The sequence below is a fragment of the Prunus mume genome, linkage group LG2, assembly GCF_029339155.1.
Source record: "Prunus mume cultivar Tortuosa linkage group LG2, ASM2933915v1, whole genome shotgun sequence".
Taxonomy (NCBI): Eukaryota; Viridiplantae; Streptophyta; class Magnoliopsida; order Rosales; family Rosaceae; genus Prunus; species Prunus mume.
In genome coordinates, this window is record NC_142699.1 from 8,042,090 (window position 1) to 8,061,370 (window position 19,281).

General features: G+C 35.7%; 4 protein-coding genes across 7 annotated transcripts; all 4 read right to left on the bottom strand.

The window, feature by feature from the left end:
* Nucleotides 1–3: 3 nt before the first annotated feature.
* Nucleotides 4–2,478, bottom strand: LOC103319723 (ER membrane protein complex subunit 7 homolog). Its single transcript, XM_008221307.2, has 7 exons — nucleotides 2,295–2,478; nucleotides 2,157–2,200; nucleotides 1,525–1,633; nucleotides 1,305–1,368; nucleotides 1,103–1,219; nucleotides 902–1,010; nucleotides 4–483 (listed from the first exon to the last, which is right to left on the bottom strand). The coding sequence occupies exons 1-7, from the start codon at nucleotides 2,387–2,389 to the stop codon at nucleotides 392–394; spliced, it is 630 nt and encodes a 209-aa protein (XP_008219529.2). The 5' UTR covers nucleotides 2,390–2,478; the 3' UTR covers nucleotides 4–391.
* Nucleotides 2,479–3,223: 745 nt separating this feature from the next.
* On the bottom strand, nucleotides 3,224–7,319 carry LOC103319722 (EamA-like transporter family). Of its 3 annotated transcripts, XM_089046599.1 has the most exons (9): nucleotides 6,917–7,318; nucleotides 5,861–5,920; nucleotides 5,519–5,775; nucleotides 5,066–5,280; nucleotides 4,810–4,880; nucleotides 4,612–4,713; nucleotides 4,099–4,216; nucleotides 3,849–3,984; nucleotides 3,224–3,584 (listed from the first exon to the last, which is right to left on the bottom strand). In XM_089046599.1, the coding sequence occupies exons 3-9, from the start codon at nucleotides 5,768–5,770 to the stop codon at nucleotides 3,522–3,524; spliced, it is 957 nt and encodes a 318-aa protein (XP_088902725.1). In that variant the 5' UTR covers nucleotides 5,771–5,775; nucleotides 5,861–5,920; nucleotides 6,917–7,318; the 3' UTR covers nucleotides 3,224–3,521. The 3 variants fall into 3 exon arrangements, with proteins under 3 accessions (XP_088902725.1, XP_008219528.1, XP_088902726.1); XM_008221306.3 differs by having other exon boundaries at nucleotides 5,519–5,920; nucleotides 6,917–7,319; XM_089046600.1 differs by lacking the exon at nucleotides 6,917–7,318 and having other exon boundaries at nucleotides 5,519–5,789; nucleotides 5,861–5,907.
* A 2,730-nt stretch (nucleotides 7,320–10,049) lies between these two features.
* On the bottom strand, nucleotides 10,050–11,613 carry LOC103319721 (uncharacterized). The gene has a single exon (XM_008221305.2). It carries the CDS (start codon nucleotides 11,522–11,524, stop codon nucleotides 10,361–10,363), a length of 1,164 nt encoding a protein of 387 aa, XP_008219527.2. The 5' UTR covers nucleotides 11,525–11,613; the 3' UTR covers nucleotides 10,050–10,360.
* Nucleotides 11,614–14,104: 2,491 nt separating this feature from the next.
* Nucleotides 14,105–18,081, bottom strand: LOC103319719 (synaptotagmin-4). 2 transcript variants are annotated; one of them, XM_089044317.1, is made up of 13 exons: nucleotides 17,789–18,081; nucleotides 17,582–17,690; nucleotides 17,096–17,142; nucleotides 16,862–16,982; nucleotides 16,632–16,759; nucleotides 16,437–16,538; nucleotides 16,214–16,288; nucleotides 15,940–16,019; nucleotides 15,671–15,821; nucleotides 15,358–15,588; nucleotides 14,853–15,149; nucleotides 14,656–14,769; nucleotides 14,105–14,509 (listed from the first exon to the last, which is right to left on the bottom strand). In XM_089044317.1, exons 1-13 carry the CDS (start codon nucleotides 17,891–17,893, stop codon nucleotides 14,363–14,365), a joined length of 1,707 nt encoding a protein of 568 aa, XP_088900443.1. In that variant the 5' UTR covers nucleotides 17,894–18,081; the 3' UTR covers nucleotides 14,105–14,362. The 2 variants fall into 2 exon arrangements, with proteins under 2 accessions (XP_088900443.1, XP_088900444.1); XM_089044318.1 differs by having other exon boundaries at nucleotides 17,096–17,166.
* Between the last annotated feature and the right edge of the window lie 1,200 nt (nucleotides 18,082–19,281).

A 19,281-nucleotide genomic window follows, 5' to 3' on the forward strand; every position in this document is an offset into this window, starting at 1 on the left:
ACATCTGCCAAAAATTATTTTCATTGAATTGCAAGTCTCAATAAGCAAACAAAAACTAATACACTGTTAATCACGGCCGGCTGGTTGTCAGCATCACAACCCAATCAGATGATAGACACCTAAATCCCCAAATGTTTACATCAATGTAAAACTACATTATCAATACATAACTTTAAAAAGAAAAAAATGCATTGCTAGCATTGTAACATCAGGCTCTAAGCCAAAAAATAAAAACAAAAATTTATAAATAAATAAAGAGAGAGAGAGAGAGAGAGAGAAGTACGGCATCTCGTAATCTTTCTTAACCATAATGATACACAATCTCTCAGCTCCTGAGCAGGAAAACAGAAGTCCACCTGAAGAGGAGGTTGATACTTCTCCATTTCAGTTTTTAACTCCTCGCAGCACCAGGTAACAAGTTCGCTAGCGATGGAACCCCTTGGTTTCTCATTTCTTCTTGTGTCCGCCTCATTTCTTCAGGATCTGTCGTCAACATAAAATAATTGATTGAGTAACTCTGACAATGCGGGGATCAATAAGCATATTTAGTCAAAAGACTGGCATGAGAATGAAGGGCATGTGTAATATCAACACAAATGTGATTCTTTTGAACAAATGCACCATAGGAGGTGATAAAACCGTAAGTGATCCACATACAGATGAAAAACAACAATTCAATGGTAACAACCAAGTGTTTATAAATTTGTGTACACTAAGGAGTAAAAATTCAAAATTTACATGTCCAAGTCAGAAAAAATATGGACAGAAATAGTGTATGTATAAAAAGAGAATAGGATGCCGTCCCCATGAGTCATTTTGATGCAAGTAAATCTAAAGTAAACCAGAGTCTCAGGGCCATGGACAAACAATTTAAAACATATACCAAGCATAGATCACTTACCCATGTTCTCCACTAACTCCGGCATCAGAAACACAACTACTACCATAAATCCAACCATCAGACCCATTGGGCTCTTTACAAGAGACATTATGGAGAAGGGTTCCCTTATCTGTAATGAGATAAACATGACATGAGGTCAAAAATCCATAATGGTACAGAAATAGTGAATGTATAAAAAAGAATGTGAAAATCTAAACCAACCTCATAATACTGTTCCTCTCTCAATGGCTCTAAAACAAACTCATTTAGGCCCCTCCTATTTTCAGTCAGCGCTGCCTGAACCTTGCCCGGGTTTCTGGCACTAACATCAACTCGGACCTACGCAAGCATTGGAATATCAGATTTGTGATCATTTCATTTCAAAAAGTATAAAAGAGTTGATTTATAGATACAAGAATCTCACCGGAGAAAAGAAATAGCCTATTGCAGTCACTTCAATCAGATGAGTCCCCGCAGGCACATTATGGCTTTAAGCAAACACATTAAGGAAATATATTGTGCGCCCAGTAATTGGCATTTCATTTCATGAAGACATACTATAGTATATGCAATACATAAACATAAAGGCTGACACAAAAGATGGTATCACAAATGAACTTATCATAAGAACGGAAATAGGATACAATGAAAAAAATCCATCAGGCCTCAGAAAGGTAACACTTTGACCAGCATTTAGTATGACTTTGACATTTGATGTTTTTTGGTAAAGGCCATACCCTTTTGCCCCCATACCTGCGGAGCAAATTCATCAATAACGGGCATGAGCTATGCGGTTATATTATAGATGAGAGAGACATGATGAATGAACTAAATAGCAGAATGCAACCATTAAAGATTTTTTTTTCTTGGACTTAAAAAAATAGTGTATCGAATGAATATTAGTGATTGAAAAGTAGAGGGTAATCCGGACTAACCCACCTAGAGCAAAGCACCAAAAAAAAAATGAGCTAGTTCTCACTGATCAAATCAGGGTAAAACTCCTTAAGTCCACACATAAACTGATTAATTTAACCACACAAGCAGCCCTATTCCACAAGCCCTAATCAGATTTGACATGTATCCAGACGTCCCAACACAAAAAAGCAATTAAAGTTAAAGTATTGCACAGCTTAAACCTTCATTTTCCATTCAAATTCTCGATTTAAAGTAGTTTATCGATTGATTGACATGGAAAATTCACCATAACTGAATACAAGATTGAAACTTTGCCATTAAAAACAATCAACAAGAAGCTAATTTCACTTGAAATACATACTGTGGATCTTCACTCGACCATGGATGGTGTACCCATCAGCAGACCTGCAACAAATCATTTGAGCAGAAACATAAAAGAAATTAATTTCAAAATCGTCGATGCATCGTTTGGGTAAAGAGAAGAACTTTTCAATCTTACCCGGGAGAAATTCCGAGCGACGAAGAGATAAGCGAAAAGCAGAGCTGTATGAAAAGCACGAGAATCACCGGTTTGGATCGCCAGCACCGCGCCATAACAACAATGAAAGAGCTTCTGCGAGAGTTTCAGAGTGAGAGAGAGACTTGTTTGAGTTTTGCGCGATCTGGTGTTACGCACTTGGGTAGATTATTGTAGTAGAAGCCAAATCAGGCCCGTATCGTATTCTGATTCAATTCGGTTTTGTTTTATTTTTTATTTTAAATTACTAATTAAACGAATTTTTTTGGGCAATGATTTCCCCAATTTTATTTTATCCACTTACACTCCTTTTTTAGTTATAAAAAGAGTGTAAGTGGATAAAATATGAGAAAAATGGATGGGAAAATCACCACTCATTTTTTTTTAACTGAACGAAACGAATTGCTAAGGTTTGTTTGAGTAGGCCTATAAGCATCCTATGGTAATTTTCGAACTCAATTAATATTTTTTTGTATAAAGTAAATCCCTAGCTAAAACACTCATGATTCTAATTCTTAGTTCTAAGTTTTTATCTTTTTTGTAATTTCTAAAAAAAAATCTGAATTTATTCTAGTGGCCAGCAAGTCATCCATAAAAAATTAGCTAGCCCATCCTTTGAAAATTCCTGACTACACCAAGCTTAAAAATGTTAGCAAAAAATTTGAACTTGTATGCAGACTCTTTTCCTTGAGTTAGCAATGTTGGATTTTTTATTTTTTATTTTAATCCAAATCCTCTACTAAAAATTCAAAGACTAATTTGTATTTTTTGAGCTATACAATATGGAAGAACTATTGAATTTCTAATAGACGATTTAGATTAATTGTCAAGACATTGAGAGGAGGTGTGATAATATAAAAAATATTTTTTAGGTAAAAAGAATTGGGAGATAAAAAAAAACATTGAGAAGGTGCTTGAAATGAGATTTTTTCAACCCAAAAGGTTTATTACATACAGGGCTCACACTCAAAGCTGATGATGGTGAAAAGACAAACCTCACCCCCAGAACTGATTTACACAGAGTATGATACAACATTATATTTTCACCCTCACTTTCCTCCCACACAAACCAACCACCCATATTGAGGAGAAACTTCCCTACTGGTAAACTCAAGAACTTGACAACCGATCAGAGTGGAAAGAGAAAAATTGGCCCCATAAAAGAATCAGAATTGCCAAACTAAGCAAGTAGTAGTGTTCAATAAAATGCTATAACCCCAGTTTCTTCGAGAACCAATCTGAAAGATTTGCTATCACAAATCCTGCAAATACCTGCAACATACAACAAACGCAACGTAAAGAGTTCATAGATGCAACATGACACAAGTTTGAATGCGTATCTTGTGCATCAGACAGCATTGAATGAAAAACTTGGTAATTTAATATAGAGATCTAGACATCATTTCCTCCAAAAGTGAGTTAGAAATGCTAAAACGAAATGCCTTCTTGAACAAAGTTTTGCAAAGGTACTACTGTACTACTAACTACTAACTACTAACTACAGATGCTATATGCATAGTTATGATAATATCATACCTGAGCAGACCCAAGTATGTAAACTGCTGAATAATGACGGCCATGGATGAACATGTCAGCAACCATAGCGAGGGGTATGGTAAGCGACATGCCCAAGGTGGCCACCAGTGGAGTTGTCCACACAACACATAGCGCCCTGTAGGAAGTTTTGTATTATTAGCCAAATAGAGAAGTGGGAGTTTAAAACATGTGACAATGCAAGTGTGGGAATCCCAGATTGAAAAAAGGATTGTTTTAACTTTTAACATACCAGAAGTAGTCTGAGAGTACACTTCCAACAAAGCCATTGGCAATAACAACTTCTTCCAATTTAGCAGAGTGAGGAATCGTAAACTTGGGTTCAATGCCCAATGCTGTCAATGGCCAAACTGGAGAAATGAAAAATAAAAAGAAGAGAAAAACGAGATTATTCAGTCAAGAGGTGACAGATTGCCTTCCTTTTTAAGAACCTCAGACATATTTCCACCAAGCTAGCACTGTGCCTTGCTTGATTTCTAGATATCATATTCACAAGGAGAAAAACTGAAGCAATGCCATAAAAATAGCCTCTTACTGTACCACTTATTACAATTAGAAAAAGTGAACTCCTCTTACAGACAGGCTATGTAGAATAGCATTGATGCTTTTGCATTCCTATGTAAAGTAGAGCAAAAGAACCCAGGTGACTGGGGACATGGAAACCATTGTGTGCATAAAGAACCCTCTTCGTGAACTTTGGTAATTGATAGATGAAAGCATTAATACTCAAGCAAGCAACACTTACCAAGCCACCATAACGCTACAAGTGTAAAAAGTCCAATGTACCCAAACAACTTTTGCACATCCACCCTTTCTCCTCCCTCGCCAGCAAACTTTTTAAGGAGAACTATATCATTAACAGTAAAATAAATGTTAATACTAATGTCAAAATAATTTAGGAAAAAAGAATGCAAAATATAAATGAAAAAATATATTTCCCAACCAGTAAATAGACCATATGACATGGCTGAGAGAAGGCCAAAAAGATCTCCAACAAGAGAGCGTTTCCCATTGCTGAACAAAAATATTAACTGTCAATGCCAAAACATGCATTACATAGAGCAATTTGATGCATAATATCGGGAACAAATGATATTGGTATGTAAAGAGATATGTTATCTTCCATCAAGGAAGAGACAAATAAAATGGAAGTCAACAATAATTTGGATGTCAGCAACAGAGATGGAGTAAAAGCTTACGCAGCACTCAGTTGTGACTCATCCGTAGCCCAAGTTTTGCCCAGAGTTGTCATGGCTACACCAGCCATGCTGACAAAGACAGCCACCACTTTTGCTATATTTAAAGAATCTTCACCCAAGAATGCACCAACGAAAAGAGTAAAGAGTCCTGAAGTCGAGGATAATACTGTTGTACTTGCAACACTTGTGCGCGCAAGGGCAGCATTTGAAAAATACTACACACACACAAAAAAAAAAAAAATTTCTTGATATCCTTCACACTGATTTTATATTATCAATTCCACAAAAAATGAATAGACCTTTGCACGAAATGCATCTCATTAGACAAACACATATATATGTAAAATTTCATGTCTGCAAGGAAATTTCTGGGACACGTGCCTGGGACTCAAAAACACTTCAAATTCAATCAAAATGTATTCTTCAATAAAGTAGCTTTAGGAAGGTCCTTACCTCTGTAAAAAACCAGAGAGGGGCAATGTAAAACCCATAAGTAGCAATTTGCCTTGCAGTAACCTCTTTATCATGTTTCGGCACAGTTAAATCATCTTTGTATTTAGAAACCAAAGGTATTGCTTCTGCACAAGGTGAAAGGTCTGCATCACTGTCTTTTCTGGTCAAGGACCCAAGAATTTCCAATTCAAAGTCTTTCTGCCCTCCATTGTGTTTTAGAGGAGAACTAAATCCAGCAGAAAACTCATTCATGCTTTCTGCATTTTTACCACTTTTAGAAGAGCGACGTTTTAGTAAATTACACAACCAATCCTTAATGAATGCTATTGGGATGTAAACTACCATAAGAGAAGCTCCAAGATATGTTACTGCAAATGGCTGCTTATAGTCTGTAAATATATCCTGTAGAGACAGTATTGGTCAGCTAGAACCTCAATAAGATATAGAGCGTGGGCACCGCACACAGTATTATTAAATATATAAGTAAATACAATGCACCATATCATAATATGGAATCAAAGATTTTCTATAGCTTATGAATAAATTTTCAGGCATCTCCACACAATGATATTAAGGGAAGAAAAAAACCCTTATATCAGATCCCAATTGATTGCCAATCAAAGTCTTACATGCAGAAATATTTCGCTTGAAGTAATTAGACACAATCTTCTGCTAAAGGGTCTCAATTCCGTGTAGCTTTCAGGAAGTAGCTTGAGTTTAAGCAGTTATCAGCTCTCCCATGGTCAAGATGATTAAATAGTCACAATTGTTGACTAAAGGATTCAATTTGGCCACTATATAAACTCCAAACTCACTTCAACAAAATAGTCATCATTGGTTTACCAACTAATCATTTAAAACGCTCATTACTAAGTTTGCGATGATGCATGGTGACTCGAAAGCAATTAAACATGTAGTGTGTTCGGATTGAACTTAATACCAACCAACTAAGATGAGGCAATAACAGAAAAAGGTTAAATCTTAGCTGGTGTTTTCTTTGGTATGTCCTTCAGTCCCTTAGACACTGACAGATGAGTGTGCTTATGCAACTGAATGCTAGTTCTGTTCTGGAAAATATTATATTTACAGTGTTCCTCGAATGGGTGAAGCAGAGTGCTTTAAATAAATTCAAGCAAACATCCAAACTTCCATTATATGAATAACTTCTCTTCCTTTCTAGAAGAGTTCAAAGACAAAATAGCAAGAGCACACAGGTAGCTGACTTAATAAAGTTCATCAATTCGGTACAAATCCATATCAAACTCCAATCTTCTCATGAAGCCTAATAACCCATAACCCATCAGGCAAAAAAAAAATTACAAATCACATTCATATTTCACCCAAAACTCCAAAAATAGTTATGACACATTTAGAAAGAGAAAAATAAAGGACTCTAACCTGGGTGACTTCTGCAGAGGTAACCCAAATGACAACAACAGTAGCAATTAAGAACAACCCAGCTCTGTATCTCCAACCCATAATAGAGGAATTTCAAAGATCTGGTTGGTCCTCCTTAGATCTTTGAAATTGCCTTTGATATTTTCCCTGGTCACCGACCTTATAGCATATGAGATCTTGTGTGGGTGACAGGGTGTCCCGAATTCCAATAACTGGCGTATATTTAGGTGTGTGTGTGTGTGAGAGAGAGAGAGAGAGAGAGAGGCAGGCCCGGTTGAGGCGGGGCTGCTGGTGTGAGACAAGGGGAATCGGGTTGGCTTTCTTGCAGGAAATAAAGAAATCCTAAATTTCGGGAAGAAAGAGAAGGAGAGGGAAAGTGTTGAGACAAACAAAGAAAGAACTGAAATCGTTTTGGTTGTTATTAGTTAATCAATACCCTCTCTATTACACGTCTGTTATAAGTTTCAATTTTTATTATTACAAAATGTCTACTTCTTTTATTTATTTATTTATTTATTTTTAGAGAACCTCGACGAAACGAAAGAAACTTTATTGATAAAATGAAGAATTACAACGTGGGGAGGGACAATGTGCTTGACCCCGACTTAACATATCACATAATAGGGCATCCTGAATAAGATTAGGGGGCACCTCAAACCAAATAAAGTTGTCCACATTATGCAGACCAAAACGAGCAAGTCGATGTGCAACACCATTTGCTTCTCTAGGAGTAAATTGAAAAAGAGAGCTAGGAAATTGTTGCTGAATATGCTTTACATCTTCAACAATGGTACCAATGTTTGAATAATTATGTCCTGCTCCTGCAACCACCACAACAGAGTCCCCTTCGAAGATGGGAGATGCATTGTACAATGGAAAAGCATATTTCCCTTCACATAAATAAATAAATAAATAAAATGAGCCAACTGGTCTAACTCATCGAACTTCGGTGTGTGTGATTCTCTCCCCTTATAATTTAAACTATCGTTTATATTCAAAAGTAAAAAATGAAATCTATATTTTTTGTTGATTTAGAATTTTATGTTATTAATTTTCCATCCCTTTTTTTCTCTTTTTCTCATGTCTTGATCAATTATAAAATCCAAATCTATTTATAGGACCCTCGAAATTTTATGACATTTCCATATAAATCGCATATCCCACTCGCTTATTCGATTTCATTGAGTTGTGACGGTATGTTGATCCAAATACAAGGCATGATTAAAACTAAAAACAATAAGATATCTTCAACTAGAAGAAAAGGCAAAATTTTCGAATAGAATTAAAGTTTTTTTAATAGAAAAAGAAAAGATGCTCCTTATAAATATCAAATTATAATTATGTATCAAGTGTGTGGGATGAGAACCGTATGCGTTATAAAATAATCGTTGTTGGTAGAAAAGACAATAAGCATGCCGAAAGAAAAAAGCATTTATACAAAGAACATGACATTTCCAATGATAGTTGCAGGTAAGAGGAGAATAAAAATATAAAAATGTGTAGATAATGTCATTATTTTTAGGACAGTGATGTTCACAAATTTATCATGCATTGTTTTTTAAGTAAAGAAAATACATCAACTAAAACCGGCATGTTACTTACGTAATATAAAATCTCGTATTGGGTGTTTGAGTCTCTTCGACTACCAATTGATTTTGGATTAGATACTCTCATTTTGATAAGCGTAGCTCCTCTTGTGCATAAACAAATTTCAATTTATATATAATAGGATAATTATATGTAGATAAATTATAATATAATGACATTCTTTCATCATGCTTTTTTGGCCAGCAGAAAATTCATCTACTAAAAGCAGCATGTTATGTTTCATTTCAGAATACAAAATCTGGTATTGAGTGTTTTCATCTCTTTGTCAAATTTTTTTTTTTTTGAATAAGATAGCTTAACAATAATTTGATTAACTTTTTAAACTTGTACTAATCCTAACCCGACAGCTTACCCCTCTCTCATCACTTTTTGATAAACGTTTGTCATGGATTTATTTCACTAAATTAAATTTTGTTTTGAGTCCAAATTACAAGATTTGAGCATGCAGTATCAAGTTTATGAGAGCCACAAAGTACGGGCTAAGAGCATATTCAACGGCCTTTTCAACAACTTTGGAATACTAAAATAGGTGCGTCACATCATTAAAACCCTCTCTAACATCTTTGTCAAACTCAGTCATCAAAGCTGCAATCGTTTTTTCTATCTTTAGAACTAGTAAGTTGACCTTTGCTTTTCAAAACATCTAATTTTACTCCACAAAAATAAAACACACCTTTAAAATGTTAAAAACATGTCTTTTTCCCTATCATACAATAAATACATTGACATTTTTCACACTTTTTCATATTTTTCATTCTTTTCAATAACACTGCATTGAATTCAAGAGTCTGCTGTGGAAATGAATTCAATTTTTAAAGGCTTAATTATGTACATGTGTGCTTTCAACTTATCTCAGATTACCATGGTGGAAAACGTCTCAAAGTACCCCCAACGTGCAAAAACCGTCTCACGTTACCCTTTCCATCAGTTTTTGAAGTTCTACGATATGTTATTCATCTCCCAAAATTCCGAGCAGTAGCCCTCCTTAGTTCTCATCGCTTATTTACCTCCAAAACTCGAAATTTCTCCTAACCAACACAACTAGCAGCAAGAACAACTCGAGAGGTTGAAAAATCATACCGGATCGAAGAAAATGGTGCTCGGAATCGCCGAACGAGCAATGGAGATTTTGGGTAAAACCGCCAATTTCTTGCTTTTTCGGTGATCCGACGACGGTTGGCAGCGGTTGAGATGTGAGGTGGTAGAGGACAACGTGCTGGTTCTTTTGATATCCATGTCGCCGCTTGGGGTGGCGGAGGAGGCGATGGCACCAAAAGTGCGATGAGCGAATAAGAATAAATGGGAGGCTGCATTGCGGAATTTTGGGAGATGAACGAACGTTCAGAATTAACTTCAAAAAAAAAAGTAACGTGAGATTTTGCACATTGTACTTTGAGACGCTTTCACCACATGTAATCGATATAATGGAAAGCCATGTACATAATTAAGCCATTTTTAAATGATCAAAATACTGCTTATGAACTGTTAATTGGGCAGAGTTAACTCAAAATTCGATTAAGCACAATTAATAATAATCATCATCACTAATTTGCTTCATTAAGCTCTTCATACCAGCTAACACATTTTTGTCATCTCATAATAACCAACAATGACAAACCCTTACAATTACAAACACTACAATCCTATTTGTTAATCACTTAACTAAGAAACAGGGCACACCACACATGAAAATTAGGTGTCCCTAATCTATAACTTGGGTTAGTACTTAATACCTCATTAAGTTACACTTATACACTCAATTAAAAATGTAAACTATAAATAAACTTTAAAAATAAATAACAAAAAAACCTTAAGCTATATTAAGAAATCAAGGTTTCAAGGTGAAGAACCCCACAGCACCTCTGCAACAACAGTAGCTGCCTCTGCATCAGAAACAGAGGCCTCTCTCACTCTCTTCAGTATTTCCAATTTAAAAGCTCTTTTCTCACTCTGCTCCAATCCTTCTCCAACTTCCACTTGCACTGCAAAACTTGCCACACACCTTGAAAATGGAAATTTCTCCACACTTTCCTCCATTTTTGGCTCTCCCTCCTCCACAAAAACACTTCCATTTTCTTCCACATTGGACTGCAAACCCACCTCCAATCTCTGCAAACCCATAAGCTTCTTGATCAGATCCTCTTCAAGCATTGAACCAATCACTTCCTCTCTGCCCAAAAACGCAATTTCAAGAATGCAATTCATGGCCGCCACTTTAGTTGACAAGTCTTCAGAGCCCAGGAGGCTGATAATTCTTGGGATTTCTCCATTGATGTCATCAACCAGAGGGGTTCTGATGATTTTGACTAGTCCAGTGAGGACTTGAATCGAACAAGATGAACCCATTTGAATTAAAGCTCTAACAATCGGACCCATCAGCACCAATCCCACAAAAACATCCTTATTGAATTTAACCAGATCAAGAACAGCAAGAGCAGCTTGGTCTCGAACCCAATTCGAAAACTTTGAGTCACAAACCATAAATTCAAGAAAAGAAAATACCTTTGCTCTCAAAATTAATTGCTGATACTGTTTATCAAACCCTTGGCCCAACCTGTTCTCTAAACCCATCAAAGCCTTCACCTTTTTATCGTCTTCGACAGACTCTTCCATAGTTTTCACAAAACTTTGAACATCTTTCTGATCTACGTACGCTTGAATCTCTGCTTCCATGGCGTACCCAATTTGGGAAATTTTGTAATTGGTGATTTGGCGGTGGAGGAGGGACCGGAGGCCATAGCCCTGCAGTTTTTCGAGCTTTTCGAAAAGGGTTTTGAGGTTGCTGAGCAACTGATTGAGCTTGAAGAGACTTGGGTCTACGGAAATAACGGGGTCGGCTTTGGTTCCGAGCTCTAGAAGAGCTTCAATGGCGGTGCTTATGTCGTAATTGTTGTATATAATTGAAATGGGGTTGCTTTGTAGGTCTTTAGAAGCTTTCTTCAGAGCTTCTAGCAGTGGGAGAAGATGTTGGTTCTCTACTTGCTGCTCAGCTTCGTCCATGGTTGCTTTGCTTGTTGGGTTCGAAGTTCAGTGATTTGAAGTTGTTTGAGAAAGTGGCTCACCTACCAGTCTATTAAAGGCACGGGCTTGACGACTAACAGTTCAAACCGCATACGGCACTCGTTAAAATTAGAGTGGACGTAATGCCACCAAAACCTCATTTAGCAAATCTGAGGTACGCCACCAGTTGAATATTGCGGTGTGCCCGCTCTCTTGTAACAGAGTTTCGAACTCCCTCCGTTATATCCTAATAGTTTAGAATATCACATTTGTCAAAGAAAAGTTTTAATCTCGTTTGTTAATATGGTTAATTATGTATGATATAAAATGAACTTTTACTATCACATAAATACACATAAAAAATAAAAAATTGTGTGGTTCTTGCCTTAAAATATGTGATTCAATATCCTCAAACCTAGCGCCTAGGTGCACGTGTCAAAAAACCATATAGCGATACTATTTTGTTTTTATTTTAAAAAAAAATCCATACTCTTTAAATATATTATAAAATATATATATAATTGCGCGGCTATACTTTTTATTAAAATAATTTTTTTTTTTAAAAGACCTTCCATTAGTTTATAGATATTAATTTAATAGTTTCAACATATCTAAAGCATATATTGAACATAGATAAATTTCACAGTAAATCAATCTTAGAATTCATTTTTTTTTTGTGTGGGAATGTTTGCCTTTGTTCTACCCCATTTTCTCAAGTGTTACCAAATTCTTTTGTTGCACACAATTTTTTGTCGTAAAGAATTGCATGCTGAATTGGAATGTTCTTAGTAGATGCTTCACTTTTCAAACAACACTTTACATGAAGAATACTATCACCTCTCTTACTACTATGCCTATAAATCTTTGTTTGAAATTGTTGTTCTAGTTGGCAAAGAGATTGCAAAATAACCATCTTGCATTTTTGTTACAACAAGTAAGAAGTAATCTTAGTCTCTCACATTCCTTCATAGTTAGTAAAATATAGAACGGAAAAAATACGAATACAATACATACGTGTTTTATTTGGCAAAATTTTGGCAAATTATAGTTGAAAAGTTCGCCCACTATATAATATTTTTATTTAAAAATTTGTGAAAATTATGTGTATAATAAGTGAATTTTGTGTGTATTATCATTTTTTTAAACACTTGTATTAAACATGAAAAATAAGTAAGTACGTGTACAATATGAGTATTGTATGTTTGCCCTTTTTTTTAATGTGTATTTTACCGAGTGTTTAAGAAGTGTACAGAAAATGGATGTATTATTGAAAAATACTTATTTACATATATAATACAAGAATTAAACGTTAAAATGTAAATTCTTTATACGGGTAATAATTCTGGAAAATTTAAAAATCGGAAAGAACAATAGAGACTCAGGTAATGACCAAACAGTATTGGATAATGCACTAATTACTATTATCAAAAATCAAAAATTGACAAATAAATAAATAAATAAAAAGGATTTGAGTATATATATAATAAAATAAAAAGAGGAACTATCTAGTGCCTAGCGAATAGGAGTCCACGTGTCAAAAATAGTATAGCCGTGTGCTATACTATTTAAAATAAATAAATAAATGAATAAACGATAGTATAGTTGCGCGACTATACAATTTACTCCGCGCTATAGAAAATAAAAGAGAACCCAGCTAGAGCCTAGGGGCCCACGTGTCAAAACAAGCATAGCCAGGCGGCTATACTATTTTAAAACTAAAAAAAATAAAAAAACAGGTATGGCCGGGCGGCTATACAAATAAAATAAAATAAAAAAGAGGACCCGCCTACCGCCTACCGCCTAGCGATAAAATAGTATAGCCGTTCGGCTATACTATTTATAGGAAAGAAAAAAAGAACCCGCCTAGTAGTATAGCCGAGCGGCTATACTATTTACAGAACCTGCCTAGCGCCTAGGCTCAACGTGTCAACCAATAGTATAGCCACCCAGCGATACTGTTTTGAAAATAAAAAAACATGAATATAGCCGCAAGGATATACTATTTTAGAAACTAAATATTAATTTATTCACTTTGTTATCTTAAACACACCCAAAATCTTTACACACACTCAAAACTCATTTTAAACACACCCAAAAAATGCATTGTTGACTTTGGGGTTGATTTTGGGTGTGTTTCACACTTTTATTTTTTGAGGTGGAAAATCGTTTTATGTGTGAATAAATATGTATAGTGCTTTATTTTGTTTAGGGAAAGATGAATAATGCTAATTCAAATGAGGCCTCCTCTCATGCTCAATCTTATTTTGTGGTGTATTTATTATTATGCATAGATGATGAATATGAGTACTTTGTTTTGTTTTATTGTATTATGACATTGAAGTATTGAGATTTTCCGCGTTGCTGTGTCAACTTTTCGTGTCCGTGTTTGTGTATGTGCAACATAGCTCAAAACCATGAATTGGATCAAATATGGGCAGTAGTTGATTCAATTTCAATTCCTTGACTTTTCAATTGCTAAGTTCTACGATCCCTCACTTCATATTCCAAGTAAAGGAACATGTCATCATAGAAGAACTTCAACAATATCAAAACTTCAAATGATAAGCAAGCTACAAATAGTTTTATCAAAGAACATGATTGCAATAAGAGATCATAGATATGAACAGGTTAAGAAATTTGAAATGTAAAGTAATCTGAACTACAAGTTGCTCGTAACACTTTCTTTCAGTTTTGACAGAAAGGTGAAATCTAATAATATGTGCAAAAGAATGAAAGATTGAATTTTTGTTGTTGTCGTTTTTCCTGTAGTATTTCATGCAAAGAAATCAGAAGTTGAACTCCAGCAAGAGCAAAACAATGTAGAGGATGATCAAATCATCACGTATCGCGGACTTTATGCTGTGCAACCCACTTTAGACTCAAATAAATTCTTCCTGATTTAGCAATATCTAGGGCATAACAGTCTTGATATTCCCCTTCCATTAACACCCTGGTCAGTGTCATGATCACTCTCCCTATTCTATCCTGAAAAATGAACAAGAAAAAGAAAAGACAATGAAAATTATTTAGTATAGTTGTATCCTAAATTGTTCGTCCACTCACGTTATAACACGTGAGTTAGTAACATGCAATGTTCCGGTCACGCAGTTAAACCAGTAACAAGCATTTACCTTTCCAAAAGTGTCATGGTCCCAAACTTCCACCATTAACATTTCATGTAATGCATCCTCCACCATGAAGTCAAAAGTTTGATTCCAAACTGGATTCAAGTTGTTAGTTACAACCTGAGAAAAGCAGAAGAAAATGAGACATAGCACAACGAACACTTAGAGAGTGCAAGAAAAATTTGGAAAGTCAAAAATCTCACCCTGGTCTTGGCTTTGGCTTCAGATTTCTTCATAATAATGACAACAAAAGGGTCAGCTTTCCCCATAAAATCCACAACTGGCAAGTCTTCTGCAGATATAACTGTTATAGATAATACTCCTCTCACAAAGACCTCCTTCTTCTTCTGAGCAGCGGTTTTTCTCAACTCCGAACTGTCTGTCTCATTACTTTCATGTTTAAGAGCCTTTTCCAAAGAGGTCAACGCGAAGTCATGGTCAAATGGGTTTACAATGTTACCATCTATACCAAAAGGACAGTACAACAGCTCCAAGTGCACCTAAAGCCAACAACAATGTGCATTATAGAATAGAACACCAATTTTCTCGTATGAGAGTGATTGTAATATACAGTATCTGCTACATTGTTGACTAAATATCAAATATAGTATCGACAATGTACCATGTAATGTAGATAGTAGCCGGTACAAAAATTTCTACCCTTTTCGTATGCATACAATGCAAGTAAACTGTAAATCCTATTCTCACCTGGCCCCTGTATTTAGTATCCCTCTGGACCTCCAAATCCTTCACCAGCTTTAACCACACATCCTTCACTTTGCCAGGCTCAAGCTGGCTCAGTTTCATTTGAGCACAGCCAATGAGTTCTGCAGCCTGAAGTCCTTCATGGTCGAAAATTCTTATTGTCAAGTGTTGAGTCGTTGAATCTTCGACTACGAACTCGAAGTGCTCATTCCAGATTGGATTTAAATCGTTATCCTGTACCACATGATAAATACTTCTATTCAATTAAGTGAAGACTAAATCATATCCACTTTGAGAAAACATGAGTTTTTCTTACAATGACTTTGCTGGTTTTGGTTCTATCAGGAAGGGGACGTATGAATATCACAGCAAAAGGGTCCGATTTTCCCACCAGGTCCTTGTTTGTTAACTCCTTGGCTTCCACAAGCTTCACTTCTAATGTTCCAATAGGTTTCAACTCCAAGTCACTGTCACATAACAAAATCTTAGATGAAAGAAACTTCTAGCAGAGTAAGAAAATTTGCACTGATATATCAGTTAGGCCATATTGTTGTGATTTCTATAGTTCATTATAATTTTGTATACCTATAATCTCCAGGTATTATCGGTATAACATTGCGTACTGGCCAAGTTATACAATCTTCGATAGCATCTCGTATTGTTTCCTGAAATAGTACGACAATTCCATTAGAGGGCAGTGTGGGAAGAGTAATTCAAATTAACAGTCATGTTGAACAAGGCGTTCTATCATCTGATGAAGTTCTGCAGATATGATTTAATTACATGTGTGGCACAGAATTCAGGTTTTTGTGCAATATGCCACAATCTTTCATTACAAGAAGGTAAAGTTTGCTCAAACCTCAATAGCATCGGAAACGCCTGGGATTGATGATATGTCACCACCAGAAATTTTAAACACAAAATCCAGCTTTTTCTGCAGGCAGAGATACAAGAAATATGACATCAAAATCAAGTATGTGACATGTAAATGTAGTTATGAACAAATTTATAAATCTATAAATGTAAAATTAAGCCTCAGAAAATGTTACAAACCAATAAGATGGCAGCAACTTATCACAAACCTTTTCTCTTAAGGAATAAGAAACAGCTCCAAAACAAGGGAACTCGTCGACTAGCGGTTTGAAGATTAACCTGAAAACCCCAGTGAATCCAATATTTTTCACCTAGACGAACGGTTAGAAAAAGAAGATCTTAAAGCCTCTATTTCACTAAACAAAATTACAAGAGGATAAGCAATCAGTTGATGAGCATTTTACCTGAACAGGTAGTGCAAGACCAACTCTGGTTTTGATATCAAGCACAATATTGGGATTTCCATCCCACTGAAGCTCCAACTCCAGAGTGACTCCCCCAGCTACACTTTCACTTTCAACCATGGTAACTCCTAAAGGGCATCAACTACATGTATAAGTATCAATGCCGAAATCCAGTCAACGAATAGTATCAAGCTTGTGCTAGTTTGTAAACAATGAAGAATGAAGCCAACCTGTGAACTGTGGAGCGACAGTGCCAAGGGTCAAGGTGGAGAATTTGAGTGACGACAAGATGACTGGCCTATACTGTTCGAGTATCGGTTCCACATTGCTCTTTATCAGTTCTGATGCTGCCTAATCCATCACAATGCACCCAAAAGAAACAACAAAAAACCAGAAGATTGACTATTGAAGAGGTGAAACTAAAAGAGAGAAGAAAAAAAAAGAGAGGAGAGAACAAGCATTACTTCATTAACGTAAGGCCAAATCTTTTGAAGATGATGGTTAAGCCAATTCAACTGTAATTCATAAAGATATGCTTGTTAGATATATACACATATACATATACATAGAAAAGGGTGTGGAAGAGCTCATATACTATTTCAAGATATCAAATTTTTTTCGATGTGGGACATTTGACACTATTAAGCTTTTGGGTACTAGTAACTGTTTAATACGATATCAGAACTCTAGTTAGGAGACATCCAGTATTTTCTGTGCGCGACATTGCAATATTTTGCGCATTCCCTAGTATTGAATCTGACACAATTGCATGGTGAAACTAATATGCGCGAAACTGACCTCTACAAACCGAGCTTATATTTTTACCGTAGAGTAGCAAATTGAACTTTCTGAATGTGAGACATTTGGTGCATGTGACATAAAGCAAACCCACAAAGGGCAAAACATGAAGAAGAGAAAACAGAGAAGTTGGGGGGTTTGTGAAATAAAACTCAACTTCTGGCGCTGCGTGAAGACGACCCAAGATGGATAATACTGGCTTGGGAGAAGTTTTCTTGAATCTTGCACTGTCATCCTTGCAAACGCTGCCACTGTCTTGGCCTAAAATCACACACAATACATCAACCAAGAAACCAAAAAAATAAAAATTGAAAGAAAAGAACATGGTGCAACAAGATTTGATTTGAATTGTAATGTACCAAATCTGAACGGCATTTGGATCGGATTCTCTCTGCTCGAGCAAAAGCCACGATCAACCCGATGCCGATGGCAATGCCAATAATCATTCCAAAGAAGAACCCCATTTTGTTCAAATTCCACAAGGATTTCCAATGCCAAGAATTTTACTTGTGCTTCAGAAATTATATTTGGCCACACAGAGGAGCTCCTGAGAACAGAGACATTTGGTCCAACATGATTGGATTGGAAGTTGGTTTATGGTGGGGAAACTGTAGGGGCAGGGAGGGATTAGCTTTGTGTGAATGAATTGATAGGAGCATTAATTGAGTGATTAGTTTGATCTGAAAAGAAGGAAGTGATTGGTTTTTTATTTTTATTTGTTTACATGTAATTTTTCTCACCTTTTTATCTTTTAGGCAAAAATAAAATAAAATAAAAAATAAATGAAAAGGGAAAACTCTTCTTGCCACATGGGTGACCCCGAGGGTGTGCAAATGGTGCCACCGCACAGAGCCCCTGATTTTTGAGGGGCCCCAATTTTTTTATGTGTATAATATATGTTTGACAAATGTTATATATATACCGAGTGAGCAAATTGTTGACATAAAGACATTCCTAGTTGTGTTGGTTTGCAGGGCCTCAACTTCTATTCAGGGCACGACTTCAAAACCCGCTTGTGTTAAAGGCTTGTCTGATGTCAACTCCAACATTCAATATCCCAGCTACTTTCACAACCACAAACTGAAATAATAAATATCCAATCACAAAGAATTAGTCAGCAATTATACTCAGATATTCAATTTTGCAAAACTAATGCATCCAACTAACTCAACCAAAATAATTGCATCGAATTAATGACGTTCCTGGAATATTGATGCAAAATAAATTAGGTGTTAAAAAAATATTTAATATATGAATATGATCTTTAATGACAAAGACCCATCATCACAATCATGGTGATTATTCAAAAGTGTAACATCCTTGACCCAATTTAATCGATTTAATCCTATTTAATTATTTTGTGAAATTTCAATTTTGTCCTTGGGAGTAGGGGTATTTTGGTCATTTTAAGAAAAAAAAACATTTATTGTATGGCATTACGTAATGGTGTAAGTTTGTGTTAGCTTATGTGAAGCCCCAATTTAAGGTTTGCACAGGGCCTTCAAAATCTCAAGACAGGTTGCCACATCTTTTTCCATGAACAATTTACTAGACGCAAATTATGTGAGGCTTTTTTATTTGTATTGTGCTTATGGCGTAATTTATCAATGCAATCTCTCTAGCGTTTAGGAAAAAAAAATTATATTATGACCATACAATAGAAAATAAGATAAATATTTGTGTAAAACAGAACAAAAAATATAAAATGATAAACAGTAGGGCCATTAATGAGAACAAGAATTTGTAGAGATAATACGCTTTGCAGTATCTGATTCGATTGATTTCCTATTTTAACCACAATTTCTCAGGTGACCCAACCGTATTAACTGCCGGTTTGCCACATGCTGCCGCC

Bases quoted from the DNA above. Each gene is read 5' to 3' on its own strand.
- LOC103319723 (XM_008221307.2), bottom strand. From the start codon at position 2,389: ATGGCGCGGTGCTGGCGATCCAAACCGGTGATTCTCGTGCTTTTCATA. The intron at 1,369-1,524 runs GTATCCTATTTC...GTTTGCTTAAAG, and splicing joins CCTGATGGATTTTTTTCATT to CCATAATGTGCCTGCGGGGA. The intron at 484-901 runs GTAAGTGATCTA...TGTTGACGACAG, and splicing joins GGAGTTAGTGGAGAACATGG to ATCCTGAAGAAATGAGGCGG.
- LOC103319722 (XM_008221306.3), bottom strand. From the start codon at position 6,997: ATGGGTTGGAGATACAGAGCTGGGTTGTTCTTAATTGCTACTGTTGTT. The intron at 5,281-5,518 runs GTAAGGACCTTC...GTGTGTGTGTAG, and splicing joins CTCTCTGGTTTTTTACAGAG to TATTTTTCAAATGCTGCCCT. The intron at 3,585-3,848 runs GTATGATATTAT...TGTATGTTGCAG, and splicing joins ACATACTTGGGTCTGCTCAG to GTATTTGCAGGATTTGTGAT.
- LOC103319721 (XM_008221305.2), bottom strand. From the start codon at position 11,524: ATGGACGAAGCTGAGCAGCAAGTAGAGAACCAACATCTTCTCCCACTG.
- LOC103319719 (XM_089044318.1), bottom strand. From the start codon at position 17,893: ATGGGGTTCTTCTTTGGAATGATTATTGGCATTGCCATCGGCATCGGG. The intron at 16,760-16,861 runs GTTGGCTTCATT...GATGCCCTTTAG, and splicing joins TGTCGCTCCACAGTTCACAG to GAGTTACCATGGTTGAAAGT. The intron at 14,770-14,852 runs GTGAGATTTTTG...TGCTTTTCTCAG, and splicing joins AAGCCAAAGCCAAGACCAGG to GTTGTAACTAACAACTTGAA.